Source organism: Zootoca vivipara, chromosome 5, assembly GCF_965207765.1.
Source record: "Zootoca vivipara chromosome 5, rZooViv2.hap1.1, whole genome shotgun sequence".
NCBI classification, from domain to species: domain Eukaryota; kingdom Metazoa; phylum Chordata; class Lepidosauria; order Squamata; family Lacertidae; genus Zootoca; species Zootoca vivipara.
In genome coordinates, this window is record NC_142588.1 from 9,310,234 (window position 1) to 9,328,269 (window position 18,036).

Sequence of the window (18,036 nt, forward strand, 5' to 3'; positions counted from 1 at the left end):
TTTTGATATTCTGTTGGGAGCTGCCCAGAGTGGCTGGGGAAACCCAGCCAGATGGACGGGGTATAAATAATCATATTATTACTGTATTACTACTACTACTACTCAATAGGAAGGTCAGCATGATTCAATTGGTGTTACTGAAACCTGATGGAATGTAGAGAAAGTGAAACATACAGTGGTACCTTGTTTCCCGAACGGCTTAGTTGATGAACAAATTGGCGCCCAAACAGCGCAAACCCGGAAGTAAATGTTCCGGTTTGTGAACGTTTTTCAGAAGCCAAACATCCGTTTCGGCTGTTGGCATTGTTTCTGGGACCAGTCAGCCAATCAGAAGCCGCACCTTGGTTTTTGAACGTTTTGGAATTTGAACGGACTTCCAGAACAGGTTGAGTTCGAGAGCCCAAGGTACCACTGTATAACTTATTCAAAAAGAATAGACCCAGCAGCAGGGGAGGAGAAATTGCATTATGTGGAAGAAATGTGTGTGTGTGTACACACACACACACACACACACACACACACACACACACACACAGAGTATTCCATGGGTTTGAGGATGGAGAGTTGCTTGAGAGTATTTTGTTGCCATCCACCTGCGCCATCGGGGGTAAAGTCAATCGTCATACCCACTTGATATGGATATAGATGTCTTATTGTAGGTGGGACAGGTGAAACCGTCCAGTTTCACTGTTACAGGTTCACCAAGGCGTTTCTTCTGTCTGTGCTCCTCCCAGTGGCCGTTCCTCCTCTGGCCACTGATCTGGAGCCTGGACACACAACCTGACTGCCTTGTCTCCAGGCACAGTACTCATCTGCAAGGGATTCCCACACGGCACACTTAATATTGCCAGCCTTCGTGCCCCAATTGCAGACATTTTTATAATGCAGAGTTGGTCAACCCACAGGCCTGAAGCCAGCTCCACTTAAATCACATTCTTGGGGATCCGGCCATCTTCCATTCTGTGTACATGACCAAGCCAGCGTAGGCGTCACTGAGACGGGATTACGAACATGCTGGGAATGTAGGCTTGGAAGAGCGTATCTTTGTTTGAGACTCTGTCCTGCCACGTGATGCCCAAAATCTTCCCGGCACAGGGAACATGGAAGACGTTCTCCCATATCCTTTTGGAGAGGCGAGCCATTGCCATGGCTGGCGTAGTTACAAATACACTGGTCCACCTTGAGAGTATTTAAGGAAAAACAAAAAGAGAAGGAAATAATAACAGCATCATTGTGGGGCTCTGCTACAGACTGCCAAGCCAGTCAGAATACTTGGATGATGCCTTCCTGGATCAGATTGCCAATTTTTCAATAGAGATAGATGATGTCAGTTAGATTCCTAACTGTCTGCCCTGAAACCTCAGCAATCGCAACAATTGCCATATATCACTGATGGAGATTAGGAGTTTACCTTTCCATCCCCACATTCTATGGTAAAGTTGGGGTGAGAAATTGGAATCAGGGGAGCTGTGCCTCAAAGAGTGTGTCCCCCATATCCTTAACCTAATTTTGTTCCTCCAAGGAAGGCCAGTGTGGTACAGTGGTTAAAGTATTGGACTAGGACCTGGAGAGCCAGGGTTCAAATCCCCAGTTAGCCTGAAGCTTGGGCCAGTCACTGCCCCAGCCTAAACTACCTCGCAGGGTTGTTGTGAAGATAAAATGAGGAAACGTATATACCACCTTGAGCTCCTTGGAGGAAAAGTGGGATATATATGGGGTACTGATAGGATGAGATGATGTCTTAACATCCACATATATTCTGGGAGAATGAAATAGGTATTGTTCACAGGGAATATGAGGTCACTTGGGCAAGAACTAGGATCAGAAAGAGGTTTTAAAGAGGTTTTTGACCAGGTAGGCAGATTGAGACAAAGTTCTCGCTTCATACGGATTCTTGGTTTTGCCAATTGTTATTACAACTACTACTGCTATTATAAAAACAATTGCATATAGAAAACTCGAATGGCAGTGAGAAGTTTAGATTAGTACCCTTCTCCTTAACACTTACTCTGCTTTGTGTGATGTTTTACTGTGGTTTTATAATTTGTTGGAAGCCACACAGTTAGACATAGCTGCCAAATCTCCCGTTTCCCCCGGGAAATCCCCGTTTTTCCAGCTGTTACTAGCTGAAAAAACGGATTTTTTTGTTTCCCCCCGGTTTATTCTGGCACGGCGACCATTTTGGAACTGGGCGGAGCATGCTCAGAAGTGACTTTTGATGCTGCTCTGCCCAGTTCCAAAATGGCTGCAGTGCGACTTCTGGCGCGGCGGCCATTTTGGAACTGGGCAAAGCAGCATCAAAAGTCACTTCTGAGCATGCTCCGCCCAGTTCCAAAATGGCGGCAGCACTACTTCCGGTCTGCCATTTCCGGCCCGGTCCCTTATTTCTCTGACAGCAACTTGGCAGGTATGCAGTTAGATGGGTGGCATAATAATAATAATAATAATAATAATAATAGTAGGTTCTTTTATTTGGTGGAGACTTGTGGGCCCCCTAATATACTCTGAAATGGTACTGAGTAGAGACAGACAGTAGAGGAAGCCAAAATTATGCCAGTTCACCTCTCAAAGACTTTCTGCAGATGGTTGGGAGGAAAGTACATGAAGGGCATGAAATGGGGGCAGGGAGTCCTGTGGGGGGTAGAGGAGGAGGTGGTGGAGGCAGGCAGGCAGGCATGCACACTAACCCACCAAGTATCATTGTGATGTATTTTCAGGAACGGCTTGTCCTGTTGCGATAAATTTGTTTTATTTGGGGGTGTAAAAAATGGTTTTTGAAGGCTGTTGTGTCCCCAATGCTTGCCAGTCTTGGCTGCATAAAGCAGTCAGAAGAGGGTGAATATTGCAAATGCTTGTTTCAGTGAAGTAGCGGTTAACACCTAATTACTCCCTTGATCCCGTCATAATAGAAACCTACGAGCCTATATGCCATTTCAAGGTGAGCCGTGAGTTGCAGCTACCCAGCTCCAGGCATTCCAGAATGAATCTGGTTGTCTAGATGCCAGTCCAGCAATAGAATCAGAACCTGTTTTGGAGAAGGTTGCACTTACCTTTGAAAAACCAGGTTCCCAATGTTCTGTATCTGGGTTTATTCCTGGATTCTCGGGTGGCAGCTGTGGCCAGGAGTGCTTCGGCACAGTTTCGCCAGCTGTTCCTGTTTCTAGGGATGGCAGACTTGACCGCAGTCAGACGGCCTGGACCACTTTAACTTGGGTCTCTGTGGGGCTGCCTTTGTCAGAAACTGCTGCTAGGACAAAATCCTATTGCTGGAGAATTGATTGGTGCCGGTTTTTTGGTGTGTGTGTGCCTTTGACTTCTTTTTCTTTTTGAATCAATTGCACTGACTGTTGGTCTGTTTGCAAATGCAATTCAAAATTGCCCCCCAAACTCTGAAAGAACCTTTAATGGTGCTGCCCATTCACTGAGGTCATCTGCAGAAGCCTTCTAAAGACGCCCAGTTGGAAGGAAGAGGGCCTTCTCAGTGGTGGTGCCCAGCCTTTGGAACCCCCTTCCCTAGTATATCATGCCCCCTGCTGTTGACATTCTGTAATATACTCAATATTATTTTATGTTGATAGGTTTTTCTGTCTGCTGACACTCTTTCATTTGTCGTTGTTCTCTGTGTGTTTGTTTTAAAACATGTTTGTTTATTTTCAAATATAGAAACACATGGGCACAAATGCAGATTAATACAGTAAATCAGACATTGAGTCAGAAGCCAAAAAAGAAAAGAAAACACCAAACATCTTTAATAGACAATTCCATGTGGCTGAATGATCCTGAAGCTAGGAGGGATACTTTCTCAAATATATATAAAGGCTGAGGTTATTTTTTGTAGGGGTGTTGCTGTTTGCTACTCCATGTATCGGTTATTAATTATGACTCACGCTTTTATGTTTTTACACTTTTTTTTAAGCTGCCCTGGGCGGTTCAAATTCTAAATCGGAAAGGCTGCATTTAAGTTCTTTTAATAGCAAATAATTAGATTTTCAGAGGTGTTAGCTCTCCTTCCCAGTTTTACAGATGACGTCAAACGAAGAGGGCCAGGAAACATGTTGGAATAAATTAAGTGATCAGGATAGAATGGAAAGCTGAGCTGAAACAAACAAAATCAAATTAAACAGAGAAATACAAACTTCTGCGTTATGGCAAAGCAAAATAATTCAATGCATGTATAGGGTTGGGAGCGGATCTAGCTAGCTGCACAATAGTAAATTTGAACAGGTTCTCAGGTTTGCAGCTGAACATGAGTCAGCAGTGTGATGCAGCTTGGGGGGGAGGCTAATGCCATTTTAGGCTGTATTAATAGAACCAGGGTTTCCAAGACACATGAAGCTATAGTTCCACTTTATTCCTCACTATTCAGACTTCATTTTAATTGCTGTGCCCAATTTTGGGTGTTACACTCTAGGAAATGACCCTTGCTTGTCTAGAAAGCCAGAGATGTCCCATAGGAGGATGAGAGTGCAGAGAAGCTGAACAAATTATTTGCACCTGTCCCAACCATGGAAGGATATAGGGCAGATCCCAGTGTTGGCACTAACCTTTTCAGGAGGAACACGGGCAGACGCTAGTGATGAGAGCTCGAAGTGCTCGACCTACTAGACAAAATAAAAACTGACAAATCACCAGGTCTGGATGACATCCAGACGTCCCTCAGATCAGCCCAAGAACAGGAGAGTAGCCATCGTCGCACCGGTTTTCCAAAAGGGATCCAGGGGTGTGTGGAATCCTGGACATAACAGACCGATTAACTTAGCAACTGTCCTGGGATAACTGGTGGAAAGTATTGTTAAAGATAAAATAGCCACACACTTTGCTGAACCAGAGTCAACATGGTTTCTGCAGGGGCCAGTCAAAAACTTAGAAGAGTTCTTTGAGTGTCCACAAGCCTATAGTTAGAGGTGATCCAGTTGGCAGTGGAACTCCCATGGGAGGTGGTGGACTCTCCTTCCTTGGAGGTTCTTCAAGCAGAGGTTAGATGGCCATCTGTCATGGATGCTTTAGCTGAGATTCCTGCATTGCAGGGGGTTGGACTAGATGACCCTTGGGTGACTTCCAACTCTACAATTCAATGATTCTAGAGCACAATGTACTTGGACTTACAAGAAGCTTTCAACAAGGTACCTCAGCAGTCAAGGAATTAGAGGAAAGTTCCTTTTGTGCATCAGGAATCGGTTAAGTTGCAGGAAGTGAAGACTAATGGACAGTTAGTTCTCTGAATGGAGAGTTGTAAAAGTGGAGTCTCCCAAGGATTGATATATCTCAGGGGTCAGCAAACCTTTTCAGCAGGGGGACGGTCCACTGTCCCTCACACCTTGTGGGGGGCCGGCTGTATTTTGGAGGGGGGGGGAGAACAAATTCCTATGCCCCACAAATAACCCAGAGATGCATTGTAAATAAAAGCACACATTCTACTCATGTAAAAACACCAGGCAGGCCCCACAAATAACCCAGAGATGCATTTTAAATAAAAGGACTCATTCTACTCATGTGAAAACACGCTGATTCCTGGACCATCCGCGGGCTGGATTGAGAAGGCGATTGGGCCGGATCCGGCCCCTGGGCCTTAGTTTGCCTACCCATGGTATATATGGTTTTTTTTTCTTGCCCATGAATTATCTAGAGTCAGGAGTGAGCAGTGAGGTGGCCCAGTTTGCTGATGCTGCGAAATATTTCAGGGGCGTTAGAACCAAGAGAGGTTGCGAAGATCTCTAAAAGGACCTCTTCAAACGGAGTGAACGGGCGGCAAAACGGCAAATGCGACTCAGTGTAAACAAGTGTAAAAGCAGGCATGGTGGCGCCTAAAACCATTATTTCAGATGTGGGGGTCTCACTCTCAACTGACAGTGACTGGGCAGGAACATGGCCTTTGGGTTTTCAGCGGATGGCTCCATGAATATGTCAACCCAGGGTGCGGCAGCTGTGAAAATGGCAGTTTAGCAGGGGTGGGCAACCATTTTTCCATTGAAAACCTCAGGGTTGAGGGGGGTGTCACACTCTGGCAGTGGGCACAAACAACCAATGATGGGTGGATGTGGAGATCAAAGAGTTCAGGATCTGTCATAAAGACCACCCCGCTTCAGTTTTCACCATAGCTCCCAGTTTGCTCTCAGACCCCCCTGGGGGGGGGAGTCTTTGCCACAAGCTATACAACCACATTTTTAAAAAACAATAACAATCCATGAATTTATTTTTATCCAATTGTTCTGAAACTACATAGAAATGAGGGGGGTGGGGGGGGCTAGGTTAATCTAAAACAGAATTCCTCCTCACAGCCATGCTGGGGGAGGGGGGAGAAAAGGAATGTGTGGTTCAAGGGAGAAAGCCTTGTTTTTATAACCATTGAACAGGCCTCTGTTTTGAGATGATGCGTTTAAAAAAGTAATTGAAGCTAGAAGACTCTTTCAAGTGAACAAAGCTGCACATCATTTTTTAATGTTTAAAAGACCTATTCTATAAGCGAAATGAAATATGCTGTGCAAAGAATGTTTGCTGTATAATATCTGTGACTTTTGGGTTTGTGTTCCAAAATCAACACTGAATTCTCTTTTCTGACAGGTATCGTTTATTTCTCTTCCTTATCTCCATAGTAATATGCTTTGTTGTGACCAAGTCCTTGCTGCTGACCTGCTGTTTGCCCTTCTTTCTAATGGCTATGAGGTACTACTTCAGTAGAAAAGTTATCCTCAGCTATCTCGAGTGCGCACTGAATACGGACATGTCTGATGTTGAGCAATATTACATGAAATCACCAGGTGAGTAAGATGCCCGTGGAAGGATCGACAAGCTCTGCTTGTAAAAAATACAGTAACTGAACATCTTCCATTGTGTCGTCATGACGGAGGATTCTTTTAATTGCTAAGAATACGGCAATTTCTCCTAAAGATGAAAAGTGTTGATATTTAAACAGAAATCCTAAAATCAGTGGAAACGCCTCATCTGTTTTTTATTTGGTGCTTGGCTTCAAATGGAAGTTTAAAACCTTGGTTTGTTCTGTTGTTAAATTAAGTGGAAAATATACATACAGTAGTTCTGTTTTATGGAACTTCAGTTTCTCTCTCCTTTCAAGTGATTTGTATGTCTTGCATAACAGTAGCGCACAACGTCTTAAAGAAACTCTCGGGGCGCACAGATCTGTAGAACAGCCACTCTGCGTTAGGCCTGGAAATTCCAGTAGTTAGTTCTTTTGTACATTATCTGTGTTCAGGTCAGCTCCCGCACATCTAAAAGGCATGTGAGCCAGACACATGGAATATTTATCCATCTATGGCACTATTCTTTTGAAATTCCTCAACTGTAATTGGGACAGATTTGTGCAACAAGTGGGCAGCTCTCATCGATTGTGGGGATAAAGGAATCCTTTGAGAAACTTGCTAGAGTAAGAACATCTGAGTGCTTGGTTTTAAAAACCTCTTTTGAGAGTGCTGAATTATTTTAAAAACTCTCTCTGCTTCATATATCTGCCGATATATTCCTGCTTGTATTCAGTAAGCATACTGAGCCTCTCAGGCCATTCTTGGAACACATTTGTGTGCATTGGAACGGTGTTGCTATCAGTTCAAAGTCTAGTAATTTTGCTCAACCATGTTATGGATGAGGAATAAAAAAAACAACCTAACACTTGAATCTGTTTAATTAGTGACCAGCTATCAAAGCATGTTCAGTTTTTCACCCTGGAAACAGCACGGACACTATCATGCGCGTAATCTGGGGGAAATGAGTTTCTTTTGCCACTAGTGAATGTTTTCATGCGCGGAATCGGGGGGATATGAGTTTCTTTTGCCACTAGTGAATGTTTTCATGCGCGGAATCGGGGGGATATGAGTTTCTTTTGCCATTAGTGAATGTTTTCATGCGCGGAATCGTGGGGATATGAGTTTCTTTTGCCACTAGTGAATGTTTTCAGCATTTATGGTGACTGTCGCAAACACTGGTGACTGTGAATTGCTTTTCTCCCACCGAAGAGGGAAGAGATTTTGCTCTAGGGAAGGACTATAGTACGAATGGGGATCCTGTGGTCTGGCAGATGATTAATTCCCTTAAGACTACAAGGAAGGAGTGAGAATTTATGTGGTGGCTCTGGGTTTGATAACCATGGTTGGTAGGGAGTTAGCATTACATCCCCAGCAATGCAGCTTTTGCTTGGTCTACAGGAGAGAAATGTCAGTGTAAATCCTAAACTGGAGGCAGTTTTATCACTTGTATGTGTTATAGGGGGGTGCGCGCGCACACACACACACACACACACACACACTTAAATAAATGCTTGCTGTTCCTGGAAGTGTGACTTTAACATTGCTTAGGATATAAGCTGGCTTTATTTCTGTAGAAAGGAAAGTTTGGGTTTTGTTGGCTGCTGTTTTCACTTTGGGAGGATATTTTTAATTTGCTATGCTTAATGTGTGAAGATTCTTATAGCATTGATTAGAATAAATTTTATACTTCTGCTTTATCAGATCTGAATTCCACCACCGCCCACCCCCAACTTGTACTACTATAAGGCAAAATATCTTCTAGCACAATGGACAAAATATACTAATGATCAGAACCCAATAACAATAACCCAAAAACTGCCTCTGTCCAGAATATTTGTTCTTCATTACAGTTGGGGGTTGTTATGGCTCCACAGGGAGCTAATTACTTAGGGTTATTATTTATTCCAAAATATAGGAATGCATTTACATGAAGTTGCTATAATGTTCTTCCTCAACTATTTTGGAAGGAAGGTGTAAGATTTTGGGAGGAAATTTAATGACATTCCGTGCGAAATCATGTTTGCTGACTCTTCACTAGCTGATGTGCTAGTGAAGAGTTAGAAACTATACTGCTTGTGTTACTGTTGTGTAATTTTTAAAGAGAAAAAAACGAAGCAGATTTCTTTGTCCCTTGATTGCTTCCATCCCAGAAAGGTATTTAGAGTAGCATACAGCCTTCCGGGTCATGAAATTAACTGCTTAACTGAATGAGTTTGCAAAGTTTGTGTCTCAGGGTAGTATGATTCATAAAGCAACTTTTAGAGAACCCTTAAGAGTTTCTGGTTTTAATTTTCCCCTGCATTTTTAACGAAGAAAAATGTGCTGCTTGCTCTTATACTTGCTTGCAAGTACTGTATATATAATTACACTTGCATTTTTTCTTGTTTCTTTACCCCTTATTGTATTGAGTCTCATTGGAGAAAAGGTGGTGCATAAAAACAAAACAAAAATAAAATCAATTTTTATTTTTTAAATTTGAAGGTATGTGGAGTGTCAATAAGCTTGATCTGACAATTACTCATTAGCAAAATAAAGATACCCATATTAAACCATAACATATTGCATCTGGTCATTACACCTTTAATCTGAGTCAGAAGACCTGGCTTTGACTGCTGGCTCCACCAAACGTGATCCGAAGCAAAACTTCATGATCTGCCACATACTTCCAACATTAAAAACCACTTACGTATACAAAACATTCTGTTCATCCCTGGGGGCTGAACCGTGAGAAGCCAAGGAGTAGAAGCAGAGGAGGATTGGGGAATGTTTTTCAGCTCTGGGTCTGATTTCCACAGGGCCAGACAGGCCAGGCAATGTGTTTCAGCACCATGGAGAGTTCCCAAGTGAGGCGAGAGGTGGATTGAGGCCTTTGGTGGCTCTGTCTGCTGGGATGCTGGTGGCGTGGTGGTCTAAACCACCGAGCCTCTTAACTTGCTAGACTGACTTGCAAGATCCGAGACCAAGGAGAGACGAGGTTTCAAAAGGACTGGAGTAAATATGTGGACTATATGGAGAAAAACTGTAGATCTTTAAAAACACTTGCAGGATTGAAATAAATCCTACAAACTGACTAAAAAAGTTAAAAGAAACTGCTAAAAATGGGGTTAACAAGAAACCCGTATGAAGGGAGGGGGGGAAGTCACAGCTCGGCAGAGCAAGATGTAAGAGGAAAATATAAGATGTGTTGTATAAAAGATTGTTTTTTTTATTTTAATTCGTTAATTGGAAAATTGAATAAAATTTATTTTAAAAAAATAAACCACCGAGCCTCTTGGGCTTGCCGATCAGAAGGTCGGCGGTTCGAATCCCCATGACGGGGTGAGCTCCCATTGCTCAGTCCCAGCTCCTGCCAAACTAGCAGTTCGAAAGCACGCCAGTGCAAGTTGATAAATAGGTACCGCTCCGGCGGGAAGGTAAACGGCATTTTCGTGCGCTCTGGTTTCCATCACGGTGTCCCCTTGCACCAGAAGCGGAAAGAAGCCAAAGCTGTCTGTGGACAAACGCCAGTTCCCTCGGCCTGAAAGCGAGATGAGCGCCGCAACCCCATAGTCACCTTTGACTGGACTTAACCATCCAGGGGCTCTGTCTGCACAGCCTTGAAGGGCCAGCCCTCTGGCCGGCAGACAGGTAACTCTTCTGCAATCTCTGGGCTCCCACATGGGCGCTGTTGAACCGGCAAGGTATGTTAGGAGGCACTTGGCTGCTCAGGCTCGGGGAATGGTGGCCATGGAAGTTTCCAGCCTTGGCTCGGTGGACCTGAGTTGTGGGCCAGGGGACTCCCACTCGCCAACCTCAGATCTAGTGGCCTCTTGTCATCAGGCTCAGAGTCAGGTACTTTCTGCAACCTCTGATTCTGTGTCTTGATCATGGCTGGACCTCGGGGTCATGATTATTGCATTCCTTCCTGGGCAGCCTTCCACTGGTGGGCAGGACTTAGAGCAGTGAGTGTAACATAATCATCTTTTTCCTTGCGCCACACTGAATTTTTTTATTGATGAGAAATACACTGGAAAACAAAAAGAAACAACTAGCACTGCTTGATTTATAACATAGAACGCAACTACTTTATAGTATGACTATGGAACATCCAGTTTTCTGGATGCAGTTGTGTAAGAACATGAACCATTCCCAAAATATAATTATGAACAACTCTGTTACATCTGTACTTTTAAGTATGTATACAAGCTCAATGAAGGGACCCAGGTGGCGCTGTGGGTTAAACCACAGAGCCTAGGGCTTGCTGATCAGAAGGTCGGCGGTTCGAATCCCTGCAACGGGGTGAGCTCCCGTTGCTCGGTCCCAGCTCCTGCCCACCTAGCAGTTCGAAAGCACATCAAAGTGCAAGTAGATAAATAGGGACTGCTCCGGCGGGAAGGTAAACAGCGTTTCCGTGTGCTGCTCTGGTTCGCCAGAAGTGGGTTAGTCATGCTGGCCACATGACCCGGAAGCTGTCTGTGGACAAACGCCGGCTCCCTCAGCCTATAGAGCGAGATGAGCGCCGCAACCCCAGAGTCAGACACGACTGGACCTGATGGTCAGGGGCCCCTTTACCTTTACAAACTCAATGAGAGGTGCGAGTTTGATTTTGGCGGCTAATCTCATTTATATTTGGTCTAATTTGTTTTTTTTTAATATAAATGTATTTTTTTGGTTTTCAGATTAAAGTTTTACTATCACATATCCAACATCCAACATAAAGACAAGATTCCAAAGAATCCCCTCCCCTTTGTGGGTCTCATTGTTAATCATTTCCTCCTGCGTTTTTTATGATAATCCAAATATTTTACATCTCCGTTATATCTTGATACTGTAGGCTACATTCTGACATGCAAAAGTCATAATTTCACAAGCGCGCGCGCGCACTCCCTCCAGGGAAGCAAAAATCATTACCACAATTCGAGGAGACTTTCCAGCCAAACAAAGCATTATTGAAGGAAGGAGCTGGGCTGGTAACGGGTATGTGGACTGGGGGGAAGTCCCCGTGGCTTTATCAGGGAGAACAGAAGGCCAAATTTGACCTAAGGATCCTCACCCTCCTATCCTAAGGTTACCACAATGAACCTTGGCTGCCCCGATGGATAACCTTTGAGAGAGCAGAGCCATGTGTTCCTCTTGATTCCCCTTGATTTCTTGTCCACTCTTGATCCCATCAATCACAGTATCTTGCTGAAGATACAGTTTTAGAGCAGGTCTGCTCCAATTCTCAAAAAGGAGAATTTTGGGACCTGTTTAGCCCTATGCCATTGTTGTTCTGGGGTCTTGCAGTGTTCCATCTCCCCCTCCCCGTGTTCTCTAATACACTATGAATATGCAGCTGCTACGGGAGGCCATTATGGGATCTGGAGCAAGTTGTCAACGATGTGCTTCTTTGTCCTTGAGCTCTTCTCACCATCTGAGTCAGGTGAGGCTGTGCAAGTGCTGGATCCGTGCCTCCTGTCATCCCTGACCATTGGTCATGCTGGTTGGGTTTCAGTCCAACCTCATCTAAAGGGCACCACATTTATTTAAAGGTAAATAACTGAAACATACTTTTTTTGTTTTCTGTTTTGTGCCTCCACAGAAGGAATATTGAACATCAAGTCTTTTGTATTTGCAGTCTCTCACATGTTCCCCCTTCAGTCTAAAAGCAAAATATATTGTAGGAATGCACATGCCAGTAGAGAACCAGTGTTCTTTTGCCCAATGCAAAGTTAAAACAGTTGAATTGCAGTTCTCCTAAAAGAAAGAAAAACGTTACTTCTATTAAAGGGAGTAAGGCTGTTTTGGATTATGTCGATTTGGTTTTTTTTCGTGGGCAATAGTCAGGATCATGGTACTGGGAATGAACTCGCAGCCTATTAAAATGCGTTTTATAATTGATTTGACACTGATTTCTTTTGACAAGTGTGCGAGCCCGTTTCCTGAACATAGCAAATTCCAGAAAAGGTTGTGGTTTTGAAAACAGCGTGGCATTCCTGACATGAAATATATATAGGGCATATAGTGAAATAATATGTGGATTTTCTTTAAAGATAGCCACCTCTAAAATGGCTTGTTCTTTTTTTAAACCATTTGCATATTTGCTCTGTGTGAGCACTTTCTCAAATTACGCATATATGTGTCTGCAACTGCCATCTGCAACTGCTTTCGGGGTATAATTCTGCTGAGCTGTTTCCTTAATGTATCTGGAATTTGATTCTAATCCCCACCCCCACCCCACCCTCCAAGCCATGTTGCAACAAAACTGAGTTGATCGTTTGCACTGTATATAATGAAGCAATCCAATTTGCTTCAGACCTGAACTTACTGTTACTGTGGTTTTATAGGCCTTGGGCTGTATACCTGAGAGTAAGGCTCATAAGATTGCACTGCAAGATCAGGTTTTTCAGAAATCTTTTTTTTTAAAAAAATCTTTATTGAATTTAAAATAATTATAAAACAAAACAGTCAACTAAAATTCCAACAAAAAATACACAACAACCAAAAAAATATACAAATAAACAATCATAAACATTCAAATAAAACTTATCCCATCTTCTGCCATATTTATCAGTCTAGCTTCTACATCTTCATTTCGATATCCATATTCATATCCTCTTATCTCGATTGACTTCCCCTTCTATTCCTCCCTGGCTTCAAAGTTTTTAACTTTCCCACTGCATCCATTTACTTTCCTCTTGGGAATTCTACAAAATATTCGTTATAAACCCAAGTTCTTGCAGATATATTCCGAATTGTTCCCAATTGTTATTAAACTTTTTATTTGAACCACCCCTGATCGAATTTGTCAATTTGGCCAGATCGATATAACTAATTAATTTCTCTTGCCAATCTCTAATCGTAGGGACTTCCTGAGTTTTCCATAATTTAGCGATTAAAATTCTTGCTGCCGCCCAGGTTTTTCAGAAATCTAACGGCTTGCAGTTTTATATTGATAATGTAAAAGAAGAAGAAGAAGAAGTAACTCGTGACCAGATACTACCCTTTCTTGCTTTCTCATCCTTTCTTCCCATCTCAGCGGAAGAGCCACTGAGGTTTGCTTACTTCACTCTTTTCATGTCTCAGTTGATTGCTAAGTATTTGTATTTATTATACAGTGGTACCTTGGTTCTCAAACTTAAAATCCGTTCCGGAAGACCTTTCCGAAACCAAAGCGTTCCAAAACCGAGGTGCGCGTTCCCATAGAAAGTAATGCGAAATGGATCAATCCGTTCCAGACTTCTAAAAGCAACCCCTAAAACAGCAACCTAACACGAATTTTACTATCCAATGAGACCATGGATCCATAAAATGAAATCAATAATGTACTGCAGTCACACAATCAATCCATCAGTAGCTGAACTGGGTTCCACACAGTCACACACAAAAAAGAGCCACAAAAACACAAAATAAAATAAAACAAAAGAAAACAGATGGACCTCATCATATCAAAACTGAAGTGTGGCACTCAAAATGGAGTACGTTCGGCTTCCAAAAAAAGTTCACAAACCGGAACACTTAGTTACGGGTTTGCAGTGTTTGGGTTCCAAGTTGTTTGAATACCAAGGCAGTTGAGAACCAAGGTACCACTGTGAATCTTTTTTTAAAACAACAACAACCTGTTTTTAAACCTTTTGCTTTAGAATTGTAGATATTTTGTGAATAATGTTTTAAAGCAAACCTAATCATGGTTGCCAACTTTTTCGCCTAGAGTCGGTTGCCATATTTTCATCTGTTGTGCTCCTGTGCCACTTCCAGGTTTCCCTTAGGCACCTGGCTAGGCAGTGTGAGAACAGGATGAGGGACTTCGATGGAGCTTTGGTCTTCTTAAATTCTTATTGCTGCTCTTCCATCTTCGTCAGCCCCAGTTGTCTTCTGTACCCTTAAATGAGTCACCGTCTCTGCTCTTTATGCCTGGAACCAGGGTGGATAAAAATCAATGATTTTTTTAAAAAACGATAAAAAAATTGGGTGTTTTTTTTTAAAAAAAAAATTAAATTGGATTTTTAAAATAAAATGCTTTTGGAGGGAAAATCTTTCTAAAGATAGCTTTCTGTTTAAGTTACATTACAGTCCCAAGGCTATTCATCAGGAATTAAGGATTTGTTTTAAGTTTTTCCTGTGTGATAAAACTCAGTCTAAGGTTTTTTTTTTTAAAAAAAAATTGTTTAACCACATCAGTTAACAAACATGGATACATATCTTATCATGATATTGTTTGAGTTTAATAAATTGTTTAAATTGTTATTAAGGAAATGGTAGGTGGCGGGCGGACCGTTTGGGGCAGCGTGGAGCCTGCGGGCACCCAAGCCACCGCGTCACTCCCAGGAGAGACATGTGGCTCGGGCGCGCTGCAGGCCCCGCAATGAGTGCCGCCCGGCATTTTGTCACCCCCTCAGTGGTGACACCTGGGGCGGCCTGCCCCCCACCCCACTTCCTCAGGGCCGTCTTAAGCCCATCCAGCGCCCTGGCGCTAGGTCCCTCCAGCGTCCCCCTCCAGAGCCTCTCCAAGGGCCCGGGAGTGCCAAGCGGACCGCGGCAGCAGCGGGAGGCCACCTCTGAGGACTCCGCGCTGTGCCTCCTTCTCGTTTCCCCAGCGCTGGGTTCCGCTCAGTCAAGCTTCGCCACCAGCGCGCGGACCGCGGGACCAGCAAGAGCTGCTTGGGTGCTGTGCGCGCGCTGGTGGCGAAGCTCGACTGAGCGGAACCCAGCGCTGGGGAAACGAGAAGGAGGCGCAGCGTGGAGTCCTCGGAGAAGGAGCGCAGTCCTGGCCGGATCGCCGGAACCCTGCGAACCACCCGGCGCCGTGGTTCTCCGCGCCACTAGCCTCTACAGCTAGGACGGGCCTGCCCTTCCTCCCCACCGCCCACACCAGTGATCAGATTTCCTCATTGAGGATCCCAGAGGATCCCGTGCACCTTGCCCAGCCTTTGGTTGGATCCAACACCTGCTACAAAGGGATCCCCACAAACTCTCCTTCAAGAAAATACTGCTCCTTTCCACGTGGTTTTTTTGGGTCCGGTTTATTTTTTATTTCCACTAACCTGTGAACACAGGACCTTGCCAACGTTGCCTCACTGTTCCGAGATGTGAATATTTTTTGTTCCGTATACTATACAACTGGCAGAAACACGAAGCATTTCACCCCCTCTCTTCAGCCTGAAAAAGTATGCAGAGCTGCTTACAAAGATCAGTAACAAAAAGCCAGACAGTCAAACTGTGGGTATCCCTCCGAGCGAGAAATTTAAAATCATATCAAAACACTTACATCAGGGAGGTGGGAGAGAAGAGTTGGGCTTCTATAGTTAGGTTGGTTGGAGGAGGTGAGAAAGTGTGGGAGCAGAGGGGAGGGTTGGTGGCTGGAAAGAAGCGGAGAAAATAGGAGATGGAAGAGGAGGATGAGGGGGGAAAGGGGGGGAACGAAAAAAAGATGAGATGGAGAGAACAAGGAAGTGGATGGAGCTAAAGGGAGGGGGTGGGAAAAGGCCTCCGGAGAATAGAGGGGCAGTCAGGAGGAGATATTTTCCCTCCAACCCAATCTAGCACTTCTACAGGACCTGTGCAGGTAAATGGTAATAGTGATCATTATAATCACCATCATCGTTAATAGAGCTTTGATAAATGCATCGGTGTGTACATAGGGATAAACAAAGATGTTTTCTTGCCCATTACAGTGTAACTCACAAAGACAAGCAAGACACGGCCGTCTAATTTTGAAACTCCCCGACTAATCTATTCCCCTAGCTGACTTGTGTGAAGAATATGTAAAAAGAGGATATGGTGCACATTGTCTTGGACCTGGCCCTGTTTACCTACGCAGGCAATCTTTTGTTGTCGGCGTGTTAAATAACTGCTGCTCACAGTTTGCCATCTAAGCAGAGTAAAACCAGGTCTAAACAGGGCAGGGGGTGTTCTTTCCCATTGATAAGCAGCCCCTTTCACGGTCAGATTTAACGTTAATCTACCAAACAGAGGACTTGGAATTCTTCAGAATCCTAAATCCATTTTGGCATGCTTACTGTAGTAAAAAATTAGGTAATGGAGGAAATTTAATAACTCTGCTTTGAGAGTTACAACATTGTGCCCAAGCTTCTTTATTCTGCAGGTCTTCTTTATTCTAAACAGGTCTAACTCTGGATTATATCCAGTTTGTGTCTTCTAGCTACCCCCAGATTGTTGCACCCGGCAAGTTGTGGTTTTAGCAACAAAACCTATTGCTTCTTCTAAGAAATGGTGCCCCTTGGTATAATGGGGTCATGTCACCTGCATGAAGGGGAAAGCTCCTGAATGATGACATTTATGTTAGAGAATAGCTTGATTCGCATTACATTTTAAGCCAAACTGTGATTAGCAGGACCAATCAAACATGTCCCTTGCAAAAGCTGCCTGGAGCAAGACCTGGCTGTCTTCGGCCCCTTGTCCTAATTTACCTATTTTGGGTAATTTACCTATTTTGGGGGGAACATCAAGAAGTCTTCTTGGGCAATAGTCTTGGAGGAACATCTCGATTGCCTTTATTAAAGACGGGAACTAAAATACAAAATGTCCAGCCAGCTGGCAATATTCGAGTTGAATTTACTGTAATAAACGGAAGTGGCTCATTGGAGCCCACCAGGCTTGGGTCAGTATGGAATAGAAAAACAGCCAGACACCAGGCAATAACTTGTTTCTCCCTGGTGCTTTGCCCAAGGGCAAATTTCTTTAAAAGGCGTGTTTCTTCTGTTTGTTAACAAGTGGCCAAATACCTGCTCCATCTCAAAACCTGGAAGATCAGGATTGCCAATTGTACATGGATAAAAGGTTTCTTGCTTCCCCAGTTATCTCTCAGCGTTAAGGGGCCAGCAGGGACTGTACAACCCTGGGGGTGGGCTCACTGAAATGTGCAAATGTTTCCAACCCAGAACGTTGCATCGTTGCGACCTGACTGATGGCGGAAACATACATCAAAGGCAGAGGCGCCGACTTGCCACATCAGCTCTACTCATTGTGCGGCAGATGGCCGCACCCCCTAGGCATCCCTCTTTTCCAGCTTGACATAAATTTAACATGGCTGGCAAGTCCCATTTCTCACTGGGAGCTGTAAAAACACACCCCCGAGCAGCAGTCTTGTTGACTGGCTTTGAAAACAAAGCGAAAAAAATGAAAAGGTCAAAGCGGTTTGAAAAAGCACCGCAGGAGTGTCTAAGCATTGCGAGAGGAACTTTGGCCTTGCGACAAATGACTTGCTTGCTCTGCTACGTTGCATTGTTCTCATCTCTTAACACCTGATTGTAGGAATTATCTGTGCAAAGCAGATAATTGTGCAAAGAAACAGCCTCTA

The 18,036-nt window shown here is 43.9% G+C and overlaps 1 protein-coding gene across 1 annotated transcript in view; it reads left to right on the forward strand.

Annotated features, from left to right (window-relative positions):
- ASPNAT (aspartate N-acetyltransferase) overlaps positions 1 to 18,036 on the forward strand; it is a 45,389-nt gene that overhangs the window by 7,424 nt on the left and 19,929 nt on the right. The window contains exon 2 of the mRNA XM_035138309.3: positions 6,594 to 6,758. Within this exon, the coding sequence (XP_034994200.2) occupies positions 6,594 to 6,758 (165 nt within the window). The remainder of the gene's footprint in view (positions 1 to 6,593; positions 6,759 to 18,036) is intronic.